Raw genomic sequence first — 25,591 nt, forward strand, 5'->3', positions numbered from 1 at the left:
TTTAGTAATGGCCAAAAAGGTTAACAGTTTGCTCATCTTTTAACCCCAGTGTTACAACAAAAGAATGAAATTATTTGTTATGATTGTTTTTAGGATTTTTTCATTTCTGATTTACAGAGGGAGGGAGAGACACAGAAAGATCTTCCACCCACTATTTCGTTCCTCAGATGGCTGCAACAGCTGGAGCTGAGCCAATTGAAAGCCAGGGGCTTCTTCCACATCTCCCATTTGGATGCAGGGTCCCAGTGCTTTAGGCCATCTTCTACTGCTTTCCCTGGCCATCATAAGCAGGGAGCTGGAAGGGAAGTGGAGCAGCCAGGACACAAACTGGTACCCATATGGGATGTCGTCACTTGCAGGGAGGTTGGCCCCTAGAGTGTACCACAGCTCCCCAAGATGTGCGTCGAGAGACACATCAACGCCTGCGTCACATCTGGTCCTGTTCCCCCTGTAGACAGCAGTGAGGTGAGACCGTGGCAGTGCCTGCCTGAAAACTCCCAGGAACACAAGAGCAAGCAAAGATGCAGAGACTGATTTATTTAAAGCTTCTGTGAGTTTTAACAAGTACCAAATTGTAGGTGTGTCAGTACAAGTCTGTAACATCTATGTACAGTAACATCTGCATCAGAGGCCAGAAGTACCACCTGCTCAGACCTCGAGCCTTCCGCACATGCACATTAACACTGAGTGCTCCAGGTAACTGCTTCCCCACCCCACCCCCTCCTGCTACCTCCTCTGTCACATCCACAGGAGATGGTTCCGTGTAAGAAAGGAGGTAACAGGCCATCCCTGTGACAACCAAGAAGGGGCCACAGGGTTACACCCCATTAGCTGGGGGCCATCCCTGTCTACCAAGACAGGGCCAAGATGAAGGGACAGTCTTAACTGTGAGCAGAAAATGGTAAGCAATAGTTGCCTACTTCTGCCAAACACCTCGAAGCAAAGTATTTCACGTAACTTACAAAGTAAAAGTCAACTCATCTCTCACGTATTCAATAAAACAAAACTGAAAATACGAAAAAATAAGACACAAAGTTGAGTCACAAGGTAACTACGTTTTTCTACATAAAAACCATCTTTCAGGCACACAATGGAATTAGATGTCCCTTTGGAGAAGCCATGAGTCTAACCCAGCAGTGTGTCTGAGGCGAAGAACAGCTCTCTGAAGAACAAAGGCTCTGGATGATGTCTAATGTTCCCCACAAAGTGAGCAGTGTCCCGGGCAGATAAACTGTTTGAAATCAAAATTAGAAAACTACTTTTGATTCAGGCGTGAGCTGTCCTCACCGCACTCCTGACGTTCGGAAGGCCAGGCTGGCTGCCGCCGCACAAAGCTGTATTACAAGGAGACGGAGAACCTGTGGTGTTCAGGGCCTTTCTTCATGGCGAAGAGGAACGGTGGGGTGCCTCTTGAAAAATACTGAGTGGTCAGATCTGACGTCACAATTGCCTTTGACCCTGGACAGTCTAGTGAGCTACACAAACAATTTAAACGAAATGGCAGTGACTGCTTTGTGAGCCAACCACAGCCAGAAAGGTCTGTCCCAAGAACCCAAAGGCTGGGCCGTCACACCGGGAAGACTTGGAATGCAGCAAGTGCCCCAGGACGAGCGCACTCCACCACGAAAGCTGACCAGAGCCACGTGAGGGCTGTGGAGACGGGAGGGAAGGCCATCCTGGCTAGGGCACCCTGAGATGAGCAGTGTGGTGTGGACATGGACACCCGAGGGCTGCAGGAGCCTTAGGGCGCAGGCAGTGTGGGTAATCTTGGGAAGAGGTAATTCAAAGCTAACCTGAGAGCTGCTTAGGTTCACCTGGACAGATGTAGATTTGGATACTGCTAGACTAAGAACTTTTTAAAGGTTTCCTAAGTGGCAACAGCCTGATGTACAGATGTTGTAAGTTCCCTTATGAAAAATGCTAACAATTAAGTGGCAAAAGGAATGTTACAGTAAGCCTTCTTGAGAGGAGTCCTTGGATAAAATACTGTTATTGATATTTTCCAATTTAACACTAGTAGCTTCGAAACTTCTATATTAAATTGAACTTTTTAAAAAAAATAGGTTAACATTATATGACAATATATTTACAGTTTAAATAGAATTTTTCAATAATCAAAATACATCTTTAGAAGAAATTTAGAATGTAAAATTCTATAAAATAAACAAGACCCATAGAAAAGCGTATTTCAGTACCATTTCTGACTTAGCCTAAGACGAAGAAGGCCTTCCTTCAATGCTCATACCTTCTTGGACACCCAGGATTCCCAGGTTAGATCTCTCTTCCAGCAAGGATTTGCCCTCCTGATTTTTGGTTGTTTTTATAAAATGTTGATCTAAAAAGAATTTGTCAAGATGACTACAACAATGACCACCAGAGCCTTTAGGAAATGTGGGGGAGAGGGGGAGGCAGGGGGGCAGCTGTGGGCAGTGGAACAGGGCTGTCACATGCCAGGCCTTTTCTGGGTTCACAGATGCAAACGTTGGGTTGGGCTGGCGTCACACAGCTGCCTCGTCCCTTCTAACGGGCCCGTCTGGCTGCTGAATAGCCAGCGACATGCCGACAGCTGAGGCGATCAGACTTAACACTCGTGTGAAAACCCAACTCGGTACACCTGTTCCGCTGCTTGTCCTCGTGGTGACTAGACCCATCTTGAGAAGTCTTATTCACGTGGCTTGAGTAAGAAAGGAGTAGCGGTCAACTTTGGCCAAAACAGAAAGCTGCTGCGTGAGTGTCTGGCTGCGTCCTGGGTGCACTCGGCAGGCTCACAGCAGCTGCCCGGACGGGAGGTTGTAGCAGAGGTGTCCGCACTGCTCGCAGCCACGGTACCAGCTCTCAGATCACAAAGGATGACTTGTGCCTGAAGTCACCCTGCAAAGTCAACACACATTAAGAGACAACATGAAGCCTCGGTTAGTAAAAATCAGAAAAACGGCATAGGATGTGGGCCAGGTGTGTCCTGGAGAGTGGGCAGACGAAAACCAAGTGTGCATGCGGCGAGTGTGTGCACGCTACAGTTAAGGACTGAGGGATGCAATGGAGCCCACCTGAGTTCCCTGCTGGCAGCCCTGGACTCGTAGCTTTCCACTACTTACCTCTTCATCTGTCCTGATATAATTAACTCCATCTGGCTTCCCCGGCGTCTTGTAACTGTGGATGGAAAGGGTCGTTTCAGTGATGCCATGCGCTTATGAAGGTCAACTTGCACTTAGCTTTTTTTCACGCAAGGCAGGCTCACCTTTCTCCATCCTGCTTATTGTTGATGAAGTAACCACGTCTGTATGCGCAGCAGATGCCCAGCGTTATCAGAGCCAGGACAGCGAGCACAACCAGCACACCCCCGATAATGCCAGCGATGTTGAGGTCATCTAAGTTTTGGGAGACAAGATGATACATACCAGCTGTTCCTTGGGAAGACCCTGAATGCTCCTCCCTCCCAGCCTCGGCCCTCTCCCCTTACTGCCCATCCCAGCCAACAGAGCAAACTTTCCTCATCTAGAACACAAGGTGCCATAACTGATTTCACAGGTTAAAAAAAAAAAATAGAGGCGCACATTTCAACTGCAGTGACAGTTCCTTCTGTATTACAAAGAGCTTGTTCATAGAGGAACAGAAATCCTCTGGCTAAATGCCCAAGATTGTTATTAATGGATGAAATGATTACATTATAAGGCCAAGATTAGGTATCAAGATCTTCTGTTGTGAATTATTTGAAAGAAAGCTAGTTCCAAGAACAGAAAGAAGCTTCTGGCTTCGGCTTGGCCCAGCTCTGGCTGTTGCAGCCATGTGAGCTGTGAAACAGTAGACGCACGCTTTCTATCTTCTCTCTAACTCTGCTTTTCAAACATACAGATAAAAGGGGGAGACAGGGAGACCTCGCCTTTCTCCTGCACTAGCCACCTGCCGCCCATCTCCAGGAAAGCCCCTGAGCTCCCGCTACCACCTCTCCATACTGGGAGAGTACTGGTGGCTGTTTCTCTTTATACACAGGATTTAAAAACGCAGGGAGCTCATGAGCACTCAACAAACTTAGAAGCTGTCAAAATTCTCCCTTTTCCTAGCACTCTAGTTCTTAAATGCGAGTGTTCCCTTAAATCAACTTGCAGTTTGATTTGAAAACATCAGTGCTCAAGTCCCATCCCTAAAGATTCAGCAGTCTGCAGCAAACTCCGGTGTCTTTCTTCAGGAGAAAATGACCCCAGTGTGGCCTTTCCCCATCTGGAAGGCTTGTTATACACAAATATCTGGGATGGGCCTGGAAACTCTACTGTGGGAACAGTGGTCCAAGATGCTTCTCATTAATGATCTTTAGAGAATACTTCTCTGGGGCGGATGCAAACAGGATGGAGAAGAATTGAAAAGCTTTGGGAATGATGAAGACACTCCTACACATTCTTCCATCCCCTCAACACCTGCACTCTAAGGCCAGTACGTCAGCGCTAACATCACCAGAGACAGCTCCTGCAGTTTCCTGAAGAAAATGATTGTAACTGATTATGCCTGATAATGCTATCACTTACCCAGGAAATGGAGTTTATTAAACTCACCGTGAATGTAACATGACTGGTCACATCTCCAACACCAAAGGAAAGTCTGTCGGGGACCTTGTCTAGAGTCCTCCTTCCCTTCCATGTCCCCAGTGCATCCTCCAGTCAGCTCCAGAAGAAAGCTGACCCGCGAGGAAGCAGCTACCTAAGCTGATGACCTAATACGCAATGTGGAATGTCCTATTCACTTTCTAGTTTTCTGATGAAATCTTCAAAAAGAGACTCACAGACTTCCATCTCCTGCTCCTCACACCTGGCTGAGCCCGCATCATTGGAAGCAATGCAAAAATACTGCCCAGAGTCGTCCTTGTGGACAGCACTGAAGACCTGTCGCAAAGAAGTGGCAAGGAAATCAACAGACCAGTCAACAGGGCAGATCTGAGGGGACAACGTCACAGCTGCCGCCCAAGACCCTTCCCTCACTGAGCCCAGAAAGGAACCCGATGTTCTGCTCGTTGCTTCTGGAGGACTGTTAGGGTTTTTCCCCTGACATCCTTTCCTGACACAGCTTCCAACAACCAGCTCCCCTTGCTATAACAAAGCTGGTAACATTCAAAGGAAGAGGTCAACCCTTACTTTTATTCCAGAAAGTGGTCTGATAATGACTGCTTATCAGGCAACATTTTGACAAAATAAATAGCACAGATCCTATCCTGTCATCATCCGCCTAATGTCTGCCTACATGTAGTTGGATATTCCACAGGCCAAGAGGCCCCAGGAATTACCTGCTGCTGAGTCTGTCTGTCTGCTAGCACAGGACTGTTTTTGTCCCACCAACCAATCCCCCACCACCTCAGGGATCTTCTGATGCAAATACCAGGCTTTATCCATAATTACTTCAATATTGCTAAAAGATAAGAGACTTTAAAAACCATAACCACAATGCCATGATGGTGCCAAAAGCAATTAGCTGCTTATTATCATCAAAGAAGAAATCAGTAAGATTTCCCTGGTTGTCCCTTACTGCTTTTACAGCTAATTATCCAAACCCTGTCTCTAATAACATCTGTCCATAACATTTAATATTTCCCCTCAGTTTCTACTAACCTGCTCATTCCCTTTGCTTACTGCACCCCTCAGAGCTTCCCCATCTATAAAAGCAAGCAGGGTTTTCTTTCCGTAGGATCTCTAATATTTTCAGCTCCTTCCCCAGTTAGCTTCAGTGTCTCTCCCAACAACTGCTCTTTCAACAATAACCATCCCTAGCCCCAACAGACAACTCCATCATCACCTCTTAGAAGACTCTTACCAGAGTGCCTGTTTCAGAGTTTAAGAGAAAGGAGGAATTTCGAAATCTGGGGTTCACCCTGGAGTCCGTTGGCAGTGGCAGATCATTCCGATACCAGCTGTAGTAGGGCCGGGGATAGCCCTCGCTCTCCTGGCAGTACAGTGTTGCCATCTTGCCCACGGGCACAGCCTTGGGTACTCTGCAGACAGGGCTTACTGGCTTCACTGTAGGAAACACAGGGGTTGCGGTTTCAAATCTAAGCAACATGGATGCATCCCTATCAATGAGATGCGTCCAAAGAAAGCCAGCCACGCTGCTCCGGCACCATGGTTATGGTGAGGCAGGCAGGAACTCCACTTCCCACCCTAATGCCAGCAGTCTCAACCTCAAGCCTCCCTCCCAAAGTCAGGTGATTCCCTGGGAGAGAGATCAAAACCTACCTCTTCTTCTACAGGGATCCGTCAAGCTAGAAAGCAGTGGAAGTGTTTACCTGCACTTGTATCCCTACCTTGCACAATGAGCTCAATGGTAATCTCATCAATTTCTTTACGATCATTCCGAGCAACAACTTCACAGCGATACAGGGCTGAGTCTTTCCGAGTCACATTCCAGATCTTCAGGGAAGTTTGCCCCGTGACTTCTGCACGTCCTGCCAAGTCTCCTACAGGAAAGAAGACATGGAGCACTGAGAAACTAAAGATCTCTACCACCCGAAGGGGGCAGAGAATAGGATACCACCATAAGCAGAACGCAGACTGGTTGTAAAAGAAATCAATGCCTTGAGAACTAGAATTGTGACTTGTTCCTATTTGCAATCCAGGCAGTAAGCACAGTACCCGCTGTGTAAGGAACACTCAATGTAAGTCTGTTGCTAAAGCCAGGACCCCTCATCTTCAAGTCTTCTGACAAAGGACTAGTATCCGCAATGTATCAGCGTCAAGAATGTAATTCAACAATGTGCAACTGGGGATAGGATGTGAACATGTCTCCACAGAAAACAAATAGCCAATATGTACCCGAGGAAAGTGTTCAACATTATCAGTCAACAGAGAAATCAACATCAAAATCATGCGCAGCCTCCTCATTCTACCCACTAGGATTGCTAGAAATGAAGTTAAACAATACAAGGTGCTGCTAAGGATTATGTAAGTAAACACTCCTAGAAGGGACACAAATATAGAAAAACACGTCAGCTTATTAAAAAATATATATATATATTTATTTATTTATTTCTATATAAAGTGGCTGAATGGCTTAGCAATTGCTCACTTCTCCCAGAGAACTGAGAACTTATAGTCACACAAAAACTCGCACAGGCATGTGCTCAGCAGCAGGACCAATAGCAGCCAAAAAATGGAAACAATTTAAATGCCCATCAACTGACGAATGGGTCCAACAACATGCTATATTTACAATATCATTCAGCCATAAAAGAAACCACAGACGCTGCTGTATGAAGAAGTTAGAGAAAGAAGGCTGTTCAGATTTCATTTGTATGAAGTGTCCAGAACAGGCAAGCGCATGGAGAAATAGGCCTGAGGCCGCCAGGGTCTTGGCGAAAGAGGGAGTGACTACCAGTGAGCATGAGGTTTCTTTAGGGCTAATGAAAAGCAAGTGACAGTGGCGATAGCCGCACAACCTTGTAGATACTAACAGCACTAAACTGTGAAGTTTAAAAGAACGAGATGCTGGTCCCTCCAACCAAGCCCTAGCGGCAGTGAAGAGTGTCCAATTTCTCCCATCAACAGAGCTCTCTGACTTCTCTCCTGCCCAGCACCTTCCTCCGTGGTGCCCTCATCATTCTCTACCCCACCATCCAGATGCCACCTCTGTGCGGGTGGCCACTGGCTGGCCTCGAGGGGTCAGCTCAGTAAACACCCGTCCCCCTGTTGATCTCCCTGAATACTCATATCCCTCACGTCGCACTCCATCCACTCCATGTGAAGAGGATCTAAAAAAAATATTCACTGTGATTCCTCAGAAAGATGGGTTGTGATCACACTACTGGGGAAGCTGGGTGACAGGTACAGAGCTGTCCAATATACCACTTTCATCAACTGTCAGTGGATTCAAAATTTTCCAAAATAAATTTTTGAAAACCAAAACAGTCTCACAGATATGGGTGCAGGTTGGCAGTCTGAAGTTTCTGTTCATCGTAGATGCCTTGTGCAGAGAGAACGCAGCAGACAGTATTATAAGCTCATACCCTGGATTTTGTTGTCAAAAAATACATATGCAGTTTGGTCGCCTTGAATTTTCTTCCATTCAATCCTGGGGTCATTTGTCTGGGAATCGGTGATGATACAAGACAGTTCCACACCTAATGAGCAAAGAGGGGACAAAAGAACTCTGTGAAAGTGGAGCCACTCGTAGTGTCTTATTCGCTGGCATACACAGACTCTGTAAGCTGTGTCAGGTTTAAAAGAGATTATTCACACAAATTACAAACCTAGTCATCTCTACGCTTTTCAAAAAGATGAGTTTTTGCTAGAAAAATAAAGATAACTAGTAAGAATTTTGCTACATAAAGTATACCCTTCCTTAAATACCCTACTTTTATACAGCATTCCTCTCTTATCTGCAGTTCCTGTTACTTACAATCAACTGCAGTTCAAAAGTCACAAATGGGTAATTCCAGAAATAAACAAGTCGCAACTTTGAAGCTGCTACTGTTCTGAGCCATGTGATGAAATCTCTGCCTCACTCTGCGCAGGCTGGGAACCAGCTCTTGTCTAGCGTATCAGCTCTGATCCAATCCTTAGTCACTTAGCAGCCGTCATGGTCATCAGACTGACTGTGGTGGTGATGCTGTACTCCTCACGCACAGGCCCCACGTCACATCTCAGCGGCTGAGTCACGCACACCTCTTCCCTCCTCACAGATCTCACAAGATGGGTGAGTTGAGAGAGAAAGAGGCAAAGATCATAAAACTTTCATTCCACTATATTCCTAGAATTGTTTTGTTATTATTGATACCAGTCTCCTACTGTGCCTAGTTTTCTGAGAGCGATGTTATCGCATCTACAGGAAAAAGACATGGTATGTAGAGGGTTTTGTCCCATGCCTGCTTCAAGCATTCTACTGGGGTCTTACAACAAATCCCACACAGATCGTAAGTCACTACTGTGTAAGGAGTTTCCCTGTTGCACACACACAAATCCACAAAGGAATCATTAGTTTAGCAAGTGTAACCATGAAGAGCTCACTGCTGGCCCAGGATGGGAAGGATGCGCTCTCCGCACACATGCGCTGTAAGGAGCTGCTCCTTACAGTACAGAAACGCTGTGTGGAGTCTGCTGTGAGACCTGCAGATGCCCGTTGGGTGGCGCCCTTCTCCTCACCCTCTCTCCTGCACTTACTCTCATATTCTTGCACCACTGGGTTTCGGTTGCTGGATTTGAGATTCACAGCTTCTATCAAGCAACCTGAAAGGGGGAAAAAAAAAGCCAAGTCAAGTCAGACAACCATGCATCTCCAATACAAGCGAGAAGCTCTAGATCGAGGCTGGTTTCTAGAATTCTCCTCAGTCCCAGAGCCCAATCTTGTACAGTAGCTGGAAACGCCTCAGTCATTGTTGCTTCCGACAGTAACTCCGTGCCCTTCTTCTCTCCCTCGTAGCAGCAATGTACATACTCATCTATTACACACTTTGTACTTGTTCTGCTTTTTTCTGTTCCTTGTCTTGGGAAGTTCGTACTTCCACACAAATAAGGAAGTTGAGGAGAAGTCTTACATTCGCAAGAGACCACGGAACAGATACTCAGTAGCGGGGGGCTGGGCTGATTCAACAAAACAATGGAAATACCAGAGTTGGCAGCAAGACATGGACTAGAGCAAACAAAGATGGGCAGGCCAGTAAAGCTAACAGAGTGTCTGTTCAAAGTCAAATCTTCACAAAGGCAACTGAGATACATAACTATTTGACATTACAAGTTCAAAGCAGGGCCCGGTGCGACGGCCTAGTGGCTAAATCCTCACCTTCCATGCACCAGGGTTCCATAAGGACACTAATTCATGTCCCAGCTGCTCCACTTCCCATCCAGCTCCCTGCTTGCGGCCTGGGAAAACAGTGGAGGACAGCTCAAAATCTTGGGACCCTGCACACACGTGGGAGACCCAGAAGAAGCTCCTGGTTCCTGGCTTCAGATCAGCTCAGCTCCGGCAGCTGTGGCCACTTGAGGAGTGAACCAGCAGATCGAAGAGCTCTCTCTCTCTAGCTCTCTCTAGCTCTGTGAATTTGCCTTTCCAATAAAAATAAATAAATCCTAAGGGGGGGGGGGGGAGGTCAAAGTAAACTAAGCCAATCTGATCCTCTTTTACAAGATTTATTTGTGGGCCCAGAGCAGTAGCCTACTGGCTAACGTCTTTGCCTTGCACGTGTTGGGATCCCATATGTGCACTGGTTAGTGTCCCAGCTGCTTCACTTCCTTTCCAGCTTCCTGCTGGTGGCCTGGGAACCCATGTGGAAGACCCACAAGAAGCTCCTGGCTCCAGGCCTTGGATTGGCTCAGCTCCGGCCGTTGTAGCCACCTGGGGAGTGAACTAGCAGGTGGAAGATCTTTCTTTGTCTCCTTTCTGTAAATCTGACTTTCCAATAAAAATAATCTTAAAAAAAAAAATTTGCTATGTGCATATGTGTTTGTGAATATGTGTGTGCGTGTGTGCGTGTGTGTGTGTGTGTGTGAGAGAGAGAGAGAGAGAGAGAGAGAGAGATTTTTCCATAATCTGATTCACTTTCCAAACCAACACAATGGCCAGTGGGGGGGCCATGCTTAAGCCAGGAGCCAGAAGCTAGGGGCTTGTTCCAGGTCCCCCAAGTAGGGGTGCCTGGACCCAAGCAGAGAGCAGATGGAAAGTGGAACAACTGGGACTCGAAGCAGCACCCACATGGGAGGGCTACAACCCTGGCTCTCCGCCTGTTCCGTTTAATCTGAAAGAAGCTACCAGTCCCAGATAACAGAAACCACCCTTTTATTTCTCTGCCCTGTGCCTTCTTGTTGTTACTGAAGCCTTCTAGAAAAGTTTGACAAACAACTTTCTATGCCAATCCTAAGAGACAAAATGTCCTAGGAAGATGCACGCATAGAGAAGCATTCAAGCCAAAAGAAGTTCCAGCTTGCATGATTATCTGTAATAGCTGGGTCAAGGTCTGAGAGAGCCCAAGGCAAGTGTCTTCTAAAAATTCTCAATCTATTGCAAAACAGTGGTTAAATTTCTAAGTATTAATTGCCCCATCCTAACAGCATACTGGGTTACTTTCAATTCAGTAATAGCTATGAAAGAATGGTCCTATTGGGAACCACGGCCACAAAGTCCACCCTGACAGACATCAACAGGTGACTCAGCTAGGTGCCATCTCTGCCCAGGGACAGATGGCATCACTGGCTAGGAAATGGGTCAGAGAGTCGATGTGAAGTGCTGGCTGCCTCAGCATCATTGTACACACACCGACACTGTACACTGTACACGAACCAACGCTCACACTGAGATCACCTGCAGAGTGAACAAAGGTTTTCTGGAACATAAATGGGAAAAAAAAAAACTGACAATCAACCAAGCATTATCCAACCCATCCAGCCACATGTGTATCTTGGCCTATGAATCAGACATTAAGCTCTGAGAACCCAATACACAGCAATTTTTATTTTGTACCTCTTGGGTACTACACCCCGGTATATATATATAAAGCGATGATAAATGAATAAAACATAAAAATCCAGTAAGTCACAGAGCTTAAATTTTAGTGCCAAAAAAAAAAAAAAAACCACCAAAATCCTGGTACCACATTTATCATCTTCATATCTGATTGGAAAATTTACTATGAGATGGTGCATTCATGCAACCATTAAGACTACGTGGCTAGCAGTCTTATCAGAGAGCCTGGGTTTAGAATTCAGCTCCATTTTTTATTATGGATTTCCTTTTCCTGTGCACCTTGAGAGGCTCAAGTACGTGGGTCCCTGCCACTCACCTGAAGCTGGGGAGAGAACCAACAGATAGAAGAATCCTATCGCTATTTCAAATACATAAGACTAGAAATACTAGCCAGCCAATCGTTTGGGGAATGAACCAGTAAATGAGAACCCTTCGTTCCTGTTTATTGCTCTGCTTTTCAAATTAAGTAATTAATTAATCTTTTTTCAAGATTTTATTTTTATTGGAAAGTCAGATACACAGAGAGGAGGACAGACAGACAGGTAGATCTTTCGTTCGATGATTCACTCCCCAAGTGGCCTCAACGGCCGGAGCCGAGCTGATCCAAAGCCAGGAGTCTTTTTTGAGTCTCCCACATGGCAGGGAGCTGGATGGGAATTGGGATCACTGGAATTAGAACTGGCGCCCATATGGGATCCCAGGGTGTGCAAGGCGAGGACTTTAGCTGCTAGGCCACCGCACCAGGCCCAAGTAATTAATCTTAAAAACAACACTCTGAAGAAACCATTTAAGGAATTTCATGATACTGTATTCAGCAATGAATTTTTGGGTATAACACTAAAAGTATGGACATCAAAATAAAAATAGGTAAGCTGAATTTCATCAAGAAACTTTAAGATATAATTTAATGGACACTATCCAGGAAATGGACACATAACCGACAAAATGAGAAAAAAGATTTGTAAAACATTTATATGTAAGAGATTAATACCTAGAAAACATAAATAACTCCAACAACTGACCAAACAAAAAACAAACTGCTAGATTCAACATGAGCAAAGGAGAGTCCTCCAAAGAAACTACACAAATGGCCATTAGCACGTGAAGATAGCTCCATTTTACTAGCCAGCAGAAAAATGAAATCAAAACCACAATACAACAGCTAAATTCCTCTCCTTGCATGTGCCGGATACCATATGGGTGCCAGTTCATATCCTGGCTGTTCCATTTCCCATCCAGCTCCCTGCCTGTGGCTGGGAAAAGCAGTCGAGGACGGCCCAAAGCCTAGGAACCCTGCACTCATGTGGGAGACAGAGTAGAAGCTCCTGGCTCCTGGCTTTGGATTAGCTCAGCTCTGGCCATTGCAGTCACCTGGGGAGTGACTCACCGGGCAGAAGATGTTTGTTTCTCCTCTCTGTAAATCTGACTTTCCAATAATAATAAATAAATCTTAAAAAAAAAAAAAAGATAGCACTAGCACCCAGTAGGATAGTTATTAATCTTAAAAACAGAAAACCCCCTGCATTGTTGAGGCTCTGGAGCATTCCAGCTCATACACTGCCAGCAGGAATGTAACTTGGCACAATCACTACGTCTAAGTGTCTCCGTTCCTTAAAAAACTAAACCGCAGGGGCCAATTTTCTGGCACAGGAGGCTAAGCTAACGCCGGCAGGGCCAACATCCCACATGGGTTCTGGTTCACGTTCCAGCTGCCCCATTTCCAATCCAGATCCCTGCTTATAGCTTGGAAAAGCAACAGAGGATGACTCAAGTCCTTGGGACCCAACAGCCGTGTGGCCTGGGAAAGCAGTCGAGGATGGCCCAAAGCCTTGGGACCCAGCACTGCTTGTCTTGGAACAGCCCAGCTCCAGCTGTTGTGGCAGTTTAGGGAATGAGCCAGTGAGTGAAAGATCTCTCTCTCTTCTCTGTGTAACTTTGCATTTCAAATAAAAATACAATAAATCTTTTTTTTAAAAAAAAAAAGCTAAACAGGCTTATTATATGAGTTATGAATTATGCTCCAGCATACATACGCCTAAGAACTGAAAACAAATTCAAACAGGTACAGATAGAAGTACTACAATGTTGCAAGAGGCAACCCAACATCTGTTACAAATGAACGGACACAGTGCGGTACAGCCGCATGGTTACAGTGAAACACTATTCAACTGTAACAAGGGGTACATTTTGACACACACTACAGCACAGATGAAACTCACAGACATAAATCAGATACCAAAGAATCAAGCGTATGGGCTCACTTACACGAGGCCCCTAGAACAGGCCAATATAAGTTGGCAGGGAACAATGTGGCGTCATTGCTTAATGGATACAGCTTTCATTTAGTATGATGCCAAGTTCCAGAAACGAGAAGCGATGATTGTTGTGAATGTTTAACACTAGTGAACTATAGACCTTAAAATTATTTAAATGGTAACATTAAATGATCAGAATTTAAACTTTGTTCAATAAGGACAGCACCAAATGGTGGCAAAGAGGCAGAAAATGGTCATCACATAGCTTGTACACAGAAAGCAGAGAGAAGAAAAAAAGGGCACACCTTTGCGGAAAGCATCTATAGGGACAATTTTTACGGTACATCTGGGTGACGTCCCTGAGCTTTAGGCTCCCGACTGCAAAATAAAACAACCGGTATCACCACAAACTTGCTGTGAAAATTAAGGATACGGTCCACTGGGGGAAAAAAAATTTAAAGATGTATTACTGGAGCTGGTATTGCGGCAGAGCCGTCGGGCCACCACCTGCTGGGCTACCATCCCATGTAAGCACCACATCAAGTCCTGGCTGCTCTGCTTCTGCTTCAGCTCTCTGCTGATGTGCCCGGGGAGGCAGTGCAGGAGGGTCCCACTCCTTAGGTCCCTGCTCCCAAAGAGCAGACCCTGGATCCTGGCTTCTGCCTGACCAACCCTGGCCATGTGGCATTTTGGGAGTGTAGGGCTGAGGAGGAAAGATTCATTCTCTCTCTCTCTCTCTCTCTCTCTCTCTCTCTCTCTAACTCAGCTTCTCAAATAAATAATCAGCCTTATTGGAAAAGATCTGTTTGGGTGGCAGAGTTGCAGAGGGGAGAGGAGATGGATCTTCCATCCACTGGTTCACTGGGCCAGGCACTGTGGGCTGGCAGTTGGGGCCAACTATCTCCGACTTCCCCGTAGCATGTGACTCACCTGCTGGGAGCCACCATCTTCGGCCCAGCAGTTACCATAGCTACATCTGTTTAGATCCACTCATACAGAGTTTTAAGAACATAAAAATTGGGCCCGGTGCAGTAGCTTAGTGGCTAAAGTCCTTGCCTCTGGGATCCTAACATGGGAGCCGTTTGGGTTTTTTTTTTAATACTTTACTTTTTTTTTTGTTGTTATTATCATTTTATGATACAATTACATAGGACCTGAGATTTCCCTTATCCCCTCCCCAATTCCCCCTCCACTGAGTCCCCCTATATCATTGCTATAGTATAGTTCTTCATATACAGTCATATGTCCATCATTGTGGGCATGGAGAGTGGCAGAGTCCAATGACCTTATGTCAAGATATAGTAAACAGTTTCTTTGGGAGTCCATCTTTGGTCTGGAAGTAGAGATGCATACTGCATTGTATCCTCACATCTGGATATGAGAGTCTCCATTACACAGTTACTATACATCCCCTTAAATGAAAAGCTACAATACAAAATCAGTAACAGGAAGGAAAAAAAGAAATGCACAGCACCTTGAACTTAAATAGCATGCTACTGAGTGACTAATGTGTCACTAAAGAAATGTAAAAGAAAATCAAGAACCTTCTTGAAGAAAATGATGCTACTGTATGATCTATGAGTCAGTGAAGATTTAATCAGAAGAAAGTGCTTTGAAGAGATGAGACTAACCAAAAAAAATCAAAATTCATTTGATATAGCTTCCGCTGATCTTTGTTGCTGAGATGAGTCTCCTGTAGGCAACAAATAGATGGGTTTTGTTTTTTTAATCCAGTCAACTCATCCATGACATTTGATTGATGAGTTTAAGCCATTTACATTCAGGGTTAATATGTATGGATAATTTGGTCTTGTCATTTTAGCAATGGGTTGCTCATTGATTTAGTCTTCTGTTGTCATTTTACTGGGATGTTCTTCACATTTGCCTTCGGGTTTGGAGGGTGCTATTCCTCTTCTCTGTCAAGAGAACATCTTTAAGTATCTTTTGCAGGGCAGGTTTGGAAGAGGCAAATTCTTTTAGCTTTTCTTTACTGTGGAAGATTTTTATTTCATTTCCAAAGACAAAGGAAAGCTTTGCTGGATATGTTATCCTAGGCCGACAATTTTTTTCTTTTAGAAGCTGGAATATGTCACTCCATTCTTTTCTTGACTGTGAAGTTTCCTGTGAGAGATCTCCTGTGAGTTTAATTGGCATTCCTTTATATATCAGTTAATTTTTCTCACGTGCACATTTCAGCATCTTTTCCTTATGCTCTACTGAAAAGAGCTTGATTATCCATGTGTCTGGGTGAAGATCGCTTTTGAGCAACCCTGGTGGGAGTTCTGTGCCCCTCCTGGATGTTGTTTCCCAATTCTTTCTCCAGATTAGGGACATTTTACTTTATTCCAAAAAATACATCTGTAAACTTAGTTTCTCTTTCTGCACCTTCTGGGACTCCCCTAACTCTTAAATTAGGCCTTTTAATAGTGTCTTTCACAGGCCCCCAGAGGAGTACCTAACTACGTCCTCTGTCAGCAGGAAGCAGTTAAGAACGAATGACGTCCCTGTCCCCCTTAACAGCAGTTAAGGTCACTTCTTCTGGGGGACGGAATGTGTGAGGAGTTAGACTGGGTGGTAGGCAGTGAGGGTATTCTGGGTCCCCAAGTCATTTTTCTTCCCAAATATAAAAGGGAATTTTCCCACCATGTTTTTTTTTTTTTTTTTTTTAAGATTTATTCAGTTTATTACAAAGTCAGATATACAGAGAGGAGGAGAGACAGAAAGGAAGATCTTCCGTCCGATGATTCACTCCCCAAGTGAGCAGCAACGGGCCGGTGCGCGCCGATCCGATGCCAGGAACCAGGAACCTCTTCCGGGTCTCCCACACGGGTGCAGGGTCCCAATGCATTGGGCCGTCCTCAACTGCTTTCCCAGGCCACAAGCAGGGAGCTGGATGGGAAGTGGAGCTGCCGGGATTAGAACCGGCGCCCATATGGGATCCCGGGGCGTTCAAGGCGAGGACTTTAGCCTCTAGGCCATTGTGCCCGGCTCTAATCCCTATTCTGATCAGGTGAACATCTCTGCCACAGCAGAATTCCAATGCCAGCTGTCTCCTCACCTATGCATTTTGCCTTTTAGCATGCACTGTAACTTTTGGTGTCAAGCCAGACATAATTTATTGGAAGGAAATGTGCCTTTGGTTTTGTGCTGGGAAGGCGTGTGGAGTGAGCAGGGAGGTCTACAGCACCACAATGAGGCCTCAAGCATTTAGTGAGCCTGTGCTTCTGTGTGACTTTCTGTTTCCCGTGCCTACACTCCTACGCTGGACAAGATGGCTAGAAGGAGGTAGGCTGAGGTGTTTTCCTTTCTCTAGGCTAGTTGGGTTCTAATGAAATCCTGGGAGGTTAGGCTCTAGTAAGACAGTTTCTCCTTGGGTGAACTTTGCCAAGAAAAGAATGCTCTAAGAAAGACCTGGGAAATGCGACCCCGCTGGCACCTTTATGTAGATCTTCCAGCCTCCAAAACTATGAGGAACTGAATTATTTTAAGTCATGGGCTTGTGCTATTTAATCATAACATCTCTAGAAAACTTTTAAAAGGAACCCTTCAAAAGGAAAAGAAAAGGAAAACAAGACATAAAAATGATGATTCCTGACTTTACGACAAACCCCAAAATTTTGTACATTTCTGAGCATCAGAATTTGTTCAGGCTGACGGTTGACAAAGCTGTTTATCTTTGCACCATGATTTTTAACTGAATCTGGGCAACAGATAAGCTCTCGAGGTACAGGCCCTGGGTCTGTACCAGGAGGGCTGTCTGCACTAAGCAGAGACAAAACAGCATGGACTGGCTGCCCCAGGACCCTAAGAAGACTGGACCTCAGACTGGTGTGCTGTCAAGCTGATGATAAATAAAAACACAGTAGCTCCAGTGTCGAGGCTGAATCACTCCTCCCTGCCCATCCCCACTTTAAAAAAAAAAAAAAGACTTTTTAAAATTTTTATTTGAAAGATTTACAGAGAAGAGAGACAGAAAGATCTTCCATCTGCTGGTTCACTCCCCAAATGGCTGCAACAGCCAGAACCTAGCTGATCCGAAACCTTGAATCAGAAGCCTCTTCTGGATCTCTCAAAACCCAAAAGGCCTTGATTTTAGTTTTACAGCCCAAAGAGCAAAAACTTAAGGTAGCACTGTGGCAGGGCAGGCCAGGCTGCAACATGCAAAGCTGGCATGCCATATGCCAGTATCCGTTCAGGCCGCTCTGCCTCTGACCCAGCTTCCTGCTAATGCTCCTGGAGAGGCAATGAAGATGGCCCAAGCACTGGAGCACCTGCCACCCAGGGGTGGGATTAAGATGCAGTTCCTGGGTGTCGGTTTCAGCCTGGCCCAGACCTGAATTTTGTGGTTATCTGCACAAGGAACCAGCAGACAGAAGACCTCTCTTACTCTTCTTTCTATGTTTTCCCCTCTGTCACTCTGCCTTTCATATGAATAATTTAAGGAAGGAAAGAAGAAAGGAAAACACTATTGGATGCACTGACATTCAACAAGACAAGTCAGGGGAGCTAGGAGCTGCAGAGGGAGGGCAAAGGCCGTGGTGGGAAACCAGGCCCCAGTCACAAGCCTCACCTACCTGGCTTCTCTCTGTGGCTTTCTTAACATTATCTTAGAAGCAGCAATGACCACACCATTCTCCATTGGTTCTACTGATTTCAAAGGTATTAAGCCAGCTCAGTATTTGCAGAAACATCAAGTTCTGAAATGGCTTACTCTAATGGGCTACTTTTCCCTTCCTGCAGTCAGGGCTGTGAGAGAGATCACAATTCCAGGGGTAAGGTAGGAAGTGAAGAGGATTCACATACATTCCTTAGGATCACTCTGCAAAAACCGGCAGGTGGGACGTCCAACTTACACGTGATGATGTGGCTAACTCTAGTCCCCAGCTGAGGAAGCTAGCAGTTCAGGCTGTGTCCTTAGACTCCAAGAGCGCTATTTTTCCCATTAACGCCTGCAATGCTTTGTTCTCTGTTGCTCAAGGAGAGATTGATTAAACATTGTGTTGGTTGTATCCTACTAAGATTTATTTGGAAACAGAGTCACAGAGAAAAAGAAAGGAGAATGTGTGCATCTACTGGTTCACTCCCCAGATGGTCACAACAGGTCTGAGCCAGGGCGAAGCCAAGAAACACGCACTCCCACAACAGGTGGCACTGGGCAGTCCTCCGCTGGGCCAGGAGCATCGCAGGTGCTGGCCTGGCCACAACCCTGGTTTGTGGCTGTGTCATGCATCATCTGTGCTTGCTTGACAAGAAGTAAGATAATAAGGATTCTTCCTCTATAACATAACCACTTATTTCCTAAGTGTTCCATAACACTAAAAGCAAGACTATCCCACAGTGCACCAAAGCTGGTGACGTCTATCACAATAAAAGGAAGAGAGAGAAGGAGAAAGAGAAGCAGAAGGGGAAGCTGAAAGGTGGAAGAGAAAGGGAGAAGGGAGAGTTACTGCTGCTACCTTAAAACCAGAGCTAGGCACTGAACAGATTATGAAATCCCCAAGGATTTGGGAAAGAAGAAACAATATAGGATATAGAAAGACTACATACAAAAGAAAAGATTCACTTGCAAATGCGTGCCTCATGTCCTCATGCCATAAACAGCAACTGGCATCCAGTTTTCTACACAGGAAGACCTGACCAAACAGCTGTCCTTACTCCCCTAGCTCAAGCACAGATCTCCCCAGTCAGGTCGACCTGCAGGCACACAGCCACCCAGCAGTCTGCACTTGTGTGTGCCCAAGGCTGAGCAAAACCAATAATGAGACGCAGCAAAAAGGCACTGCTGTGTGAAGGATTCTCGCTTAGAATGCTGCCTTGAGCCTGCGGAAAAGGGGGACTCCCCCAGATAAAGAGCACAGGCCCTTTCCAGGGAGGGTTTACCCCTCAGCTCGCACAGACGAAAGAGTCATGCATATAAATGAATCTGCAGGGCACTGCAGCGTGGGCCTGCAGAAGATAACAAAGAGAGATGACAGGGAGGGAGCACAGTGTGGCCATTCTTCTGCACATGAGTCACAACCCAGAGCAGCAGCCTTTCCCTCATTCGGTTAGGGAGCTCGGGCAGAGCAAGCAGACGCTCAGGTCAACTTGCCTCTGTTAGTATTTATTTGAAAAGGCAGAGACAGGGGGACAGACACCTCCAGTCCTCTGGTTCACTCCCCAGATGCCTACAACCAGCAGGGCTGGGCCAGGCCCAAGCCAGGAGCCAGGCACCAGGCCTCCACGTAGTTGGCAGAGAGCTAACTGTCTGAACCATAGTTTTTTAATCTCCTGTGACGAAACAACTAGGCCCAGCAATCACCAGCTCTCCACCCTATGGAGACTGGTCTGCAAGGAAGAACTAGGTATTAATCGGTAAGACAGGAGTGGCTTGAGGAAATGTCATTAGACAAACTACCAGCTATGCAGAATATACATTTTCACAAATATGAAGCCAGTCAGCGGTATAGGGAAGAGAAACAAGCACAGAGAAGTGGACCCTCTGAACTCACAAGGGACAGGCAGTATTTTGACACGGAGCTACAGTGTAGTTTCTTGTAGGTCAGCCAACCATCGTGGGGAACAGAACTTCATCTCCAAATGTGACTGGCAACCTGCCAGCAGAATGGACACCTAACGTAGAGCCAAGAGGAGCAGAGCACTGTCCCATCTCCCACCTGTACTCTGATAAGGAATGAAGCAACAGGCAGGAAAAAGTGAGCTCACAGCACTGCTAGGACCTTAATGAACTCTATATCCCCCTGAGGATCTTTGGGCCGACTCCCAGAACATAACACCAACTCCACTTGCTGGCATTCCACTGACAAGGGGAAGAACTACTGTGCACCCACGTCCCAGACGGGGGATCAGATTCCACAGAGGCGACTGACTGTGAGCACCATGCAAAATAAGCCCAAAGTTCATAATGATCTGTCTGTGATATGGAGCAGATTTAAAATCTACCCAGAACTAAAAGGAAGACATGAGTCAGACCCCCTAGCCTAAGCTCATGTCCCATTGTTCTCAAAAACCATTTCTTAGATGACTTGGCCAAGGAAGTGCTCTAAACAACAAGCCTGTGACATGATGTGCAGCTGGCACTGTCACCTTCACACAGCATCCCTTCCTTCCAGGGAAGAGGTGGAGCTGAGCCGTTCAAGGGCAGCAGGAGCCAGCAGATGGGAATGATAAGGCGAGAGAGGAAATCCCGACCTGCGGGCCTTCACAATGCCCCCCCAGTCCACAGGCTGCTCCAAGTATTCCCTGGAGCTGCTCAGTTCTTTGTTTTTCCTTCCCTTTCCTAATCTGGAACACTTTTACCAACTGTGGGACACTGCCGTTTATTTCAGCTTTCCGGAATTCTGCCAGCGCCTGAGGATCTCATACCAGACCAATTACCCGCCGATCACTTCTCTTGCTTAGAATCATGTTTCTTAACCATGGAGCACACATCCCAAAATTTTGATTTAGGCTCAGAAAGGGCTGCGTCTGTATCTTTCTTTCCGAAGTCTCCCAGATAACAACACGCATCCCATTTGGAGTGTCCTAAGTCATTCATCCTGTGAGGGCAAGACGCAAAATCTTTAGATACGTGTACAGCAACGCAGCCCCGACACTGAGCATTCCCGCTTCCTGTACTGCTATGAAGAATGACTGGTCATGAAATGCTCTCAGGATCCCACGCAAAAAAAAAAAAAAAAAAAAAAAAAAAAAAGAACAAAAAATATCAAAATAAAAATAAACTGAACAGACGTTGGTTGGGGTAACGTAACCGCCTAATTCAGTAGAGGCTGGCTTATTCTGATTGATTTTCCTCAAAGCTTTGGCACACTAATGTGTGCACCCTGAAGCAGAGGAAAGGGCTCTAAAACCGCCAAGTTAATGCACTTGCCCAGATGAAGATCTCAACATGCAAGCCACCTGCTTCCCTCTCCCGTGAAAGCAGAACTCATGGGCACAGCAGAACAGGCCGCGGACTCCTGAAGAGTGCTGGGCAATGAGATGGAGGGGCTGCTGTCTGCGCCCCCGGGCTTGCTGTTTAAGTGCCGAGACAGCTAAAGGGAAGAGGGACGAGGCAATAGCTGTGTTGGTTTTCCACGAAAAACTAAACTGAGAGAATATTTAAACATTACCATAAAGCAAGAGCTCTTTTAGAAAATGTTTCCACTCCAAGTCAAAGTGTTGTTCCTTAAGTCGTTTGTGTATGTCTGGCTGCTGAGGAGTTATATTTAGCCTTCTGGCGCTCTGTCCAGTTTCTTCTGCTGGGCAGGACTCGCGCAGCATGGGTGCACGTCAGCAGGCATCACTGGGGGACTGCACTGGCCCGCCGGGGGATCTAAATACAAGGCAGCAACACGGGCTTTCCAGCAGAGCACGGCTACACGCCCCTTCTCCAAAGAACTCTTCTGCATGCTTGATGAGCAATAATCATCTGACACAAGGAAATACCTCAACAAACAGCATGTTTTCAACCACGTCTCAGTTCATTAATCACTTTTTAAAGATTTTTAATTATTTTTTATTTTTATTTATTTTTTTAGGCACTGTGACCTTGCAGCTAAAGTCCTCGCCTTGAATGCGCTGGGATCCCATATGAGCGCCAGTTCTAATCCCGGCAGCTCCACTTCCCATCCAGCTCCCTGCTTGTGGCCTGGGAAAGCAGTCGAGGACGGCCCAAAGCCTTGGAACCCTGCACCTGCGTGGGAGACCTGGAAGAGGCTCCTGGCTTCGAATTGGCTCAGCACCGGTCGTTGTGGTCACTTAGGGAGTGAATCATTGGACGGAAGATCTTTCTCTCTGTCTCTCCTCCTCTCTGTACATCTGACTTTGTAATAAAAATAAATAAATCTTATAAAAAATTTAAGTACAATATATTATGAAAGTTCGGATAAATTTTGATACGATGGTTAACTTTCAGTGTCAACTTGCAGGATGCTTACGGATGAGATAACACCAAGTCTGAACTTGGCCTATGACAGGCTGTCCTCCACAATGTGGGGAGCCTCAACAGAACAGACAACAGCCTCTCCCCATAAGAGGATGCTCAGCAAACTGCCAGCCATATTTGTAACTCACAAGCCTTCAAAATGACATAATCCAATCCTTTATACTAAATCTTCTCTTCTAATAGTTCTGCTTCCCCGGACAACATGGATATACTAATACTACACTTACAGTATTTCATGGCAGAAAAAATCCACACCATTTCACAGCATAAATACTGAGAACTTACATGGCAGCAATCCCACTCCCAGAGTTAGCAGTACCGTGTAATATTTCAGCTTCAAGCTAGCAGGAAAACATCAGAAGGAGGTCTCCCTCTCCGAGTACACTATCCTGTGGTTCCTATTTGATTCTACTGTCTGAAACCCCAGACCAGGAGATATTTCTTAGACAGGAATCTGATTAAACCAGACAGAGAACACCAGATTGAAATTCCATCTAGCACTCACTGTAGCCAAAAGTGTTTATCGGGGTAGCTGAGTTGAAAGGAGCAATATGCATCCTCCTTCCATGTCTAAGACAGGCTGAAGGACCTCACGCAGGAAGTTATCATAAGGATATCCTACCGAAGTGACTGTCATGTCAATGGAAGTTAGAGAAACCCAAAAGGGGAAAGAATAGCTAGGTCTTACATGCTCTCTCAGTATCCGACGCATTCAACTAGCAGAGTAAAGGTAAATGATCCTAAATCAGTGACCGCGGGAAGGCAGGGGCGGTGACAGCCAAGGGGGAAGGCATCAGACAAAACGGAGGGACTAGATGGAAATATGGAGATGGGAAACTGAGTAAAGGGAGGAAGGAGCCGAATGACCCAGTGTGACTGTAATCGCACAATAATCTCCCAGCTTTTCCCAATGGTTCAGGATATCTATGCAATAGAAATAACATTCACCTTTACTCAACATTGGCTTAGCTCTTCACTCAAATAAATAAGCAACCAGAGTTACATAAATGCTTGATGGAAAAGCGTACCATCTTTGCATGAACCCAGCACCGTTACTTTTTGTAACCAGAGACCAATCAGACCAAGTGTAAAATATTTTTCACTCTACAGCACAGATAAACAACAGAAAATTCTTCTGTCTGTTGCCATGAGACTCATCTCAGAGGTACTGAGGCATGACAAATGTGTATGACTAAACACAGAACATGTGTCAAGGGATATCTTGTTCTGTAAAATGCCTCATCCGGAAATACATTATCACTAACACTTGCCCAGAACACAAAACCTCGGCATGAAGCTACTCTTCTATTTGAGCCCAGTCCTGTAAAAACTATTTGCATATGATTACAGATTCTGGTATCTGAATTCCAAGAGAGGCTTATGTGCTCTCAGACACGAAAGAGAACAATTCAGAGTGGCACCTGTAGACCAACTGTGAACACACTGGAAACATATCCACGCAGTTCATCCTCTCCACACTCACTCTTACCCTACATTAGAACATGAACTCCTGAGCCACATCAGGGCCTCCAGACTTAGAAATGAAAAGGAACTGCACCAATCACCTTTCAGGAGATAGTGTCCTCTAACATACCAACAAGAAGAAATGTGGTCAAGCGAAAAACATATAAACAGAAACATAGCTATACCTTTTCCCATAACAACCACTGAGCCATACGCTCATACAGAAGTAATTTTTAAATCTTTATTTATCTGAAAAGCAGAGTGACAGAGACATCCACTGATTCAATCCTCAGATGGCCACAATGGCAAGGACTGAACCAGGCTTAAGCCAGAAGACAAGAACTCAACTGTGGTCTCCCACGTGAGTGGCTTGGGCCCATGTACTTGGGCCATCTTCTACTGCCTTCTCAGGCACATTAGCAGAAAGCTGGATTGGAAGTGGGGTAGCTTATTGAAAAAAAAAAAGGAGGTAGTTTATGAGGGATAAAATATTCAGTCCACTTCTATTATAAATTAAGACCCAGTTAACTATACCCATATTAAAAGCATACGTTACATACTGATTATTATATGTACTCCACATACGTAAGCATAACAAATAATATAATCAATACCAATAAATAATTTTAAGAAGCCAGAAGGAACCAGACCAATTTAACATTAAAATGGGTTGGAGAGCGAGGGCTGCGGGAGAGGACGTCTAGCTCGGATCCCGAACCCAGTCCGCCATGTGCCCATGGCTCATGGCGGGCTGGGCCAGGGCGGCCAGTGCGCCATTTGGCGCCAGGCTGAGCCTGCTGGCTGCCCGGCCGGGGAGCTCTGGGGTATTGGACATCTGAATCGCTGCTGAGATAGCTCTAGAGTGACCCCACTGTTTCTGGGATCTGAGTCAATCCTAAAGATTCCCAATGCCAGTAACTCTTCCTTTGAAGAACTTCCAATCCCTTAATAATGCTGAGCTTTGAACACCTATCAAGTAAAAGATAAGCTCCGGCTTGAGTAGCAGGCTGGCACCTAATGGTCCTCGGAGTAACCACGTGCAGGTGCGTGATTTACGGCTAGGAACGGTCCCAATCTGGGATGCCACAGCTGGGATGAGGTTCCCACCAAGGGGTGTATGTGCTGGAATGGGGGCTGCGTTCTATCTAGGAAACAGTTGCAGTCACCCGAGGCACTAGTGTGGGCTGGGATTGGATGCACCAGGCCGGTTCAGATCCCAGCACCATCTGGTGTTATGGAGAAACAGGGTAGATGTGGGACTGACTAGGCTGGGTCTCAATCCCCTTCTGAGCCATGTGTGAGCTGTATGTGGGTATGGACGAGCCATGGCTGGGCTGAAACATCCAACAACAAGAGTCAGAATGGGGTGAAAGCCAGCCAGGAAAAGCCACTGTTCCTGCTAGGACAGGAGGTGAACTGAGTAGGGCTGGCTCAAGAACCCCCTGGCAAGCGCAAAATCTGGCATTGGGAGGGGTTCTGATGGAGGAGCCTGGGCAACTCCTCTGGCAGGACACAG

General features: G+C 45.9%; 1 protein-coding gene across 1 annotated transcript in view; it reads right to left on the minus strand.

The window, feature by feature from the left end:
• Positions 1-1,639: 1,639 nt before the first annotated feature.
• JAM3 (junctional adhesion molecule 3) overlaps positions 1,640-25,591 on the minus strand; it is a 52,509-nt gene continuing 28,557 nt past the window's right edge. Inside the window, exons 2-9 of the mRNA XM_058664092.1 lie at positions 9,135-9,200; positions 7,982-8,095; positions 6,284-6,436; positions 5,797-5,999; positions 4,775-4,874; positions 3,239-3,368; positions 3,096-3,150; positions 1,640-2,871 (exon numbers count right to left, since the gene is read on the minus strand). Of these exons, the coding sequence (XP_058520075.1) occupies positions 2,836-2,871; positions 3,096-3,150; positions 3,239-3,368; positions 4,775-4,874; positions 5,797-5,999; positions 6,284-6,436; positions 7,982-8,095; positions 9,135-9,200 (857 nt within the window). The 3' untranslated portion in view covers positions 1,640-2,835. The remainder of the gene's footprint in view (positions 2,872-3,095; positions 3,151-3,238; positions 3,369-4,774; positions 4,875-5,796; positions 6,000-6,283; positions 6,437-7,981; positions 8,096-9,134; positions 9,201-25,591) is intronic.

The sequence above is a fragment of the Ochotona princeps genome, chromosome 4, assembly GCF_030435755.1.
Source record: "Ochotona princeps isolate mOchPri1 chromosome 4, mOchPri1.hap1, whole genome shotgun sequence".
Classification (NCBI taxonomy): Eukaryota; Metazoa; Chordata; class Mammalia; order Lagomorpha; family Ochotonidae; genus Ochotona; species Ochotona princeps.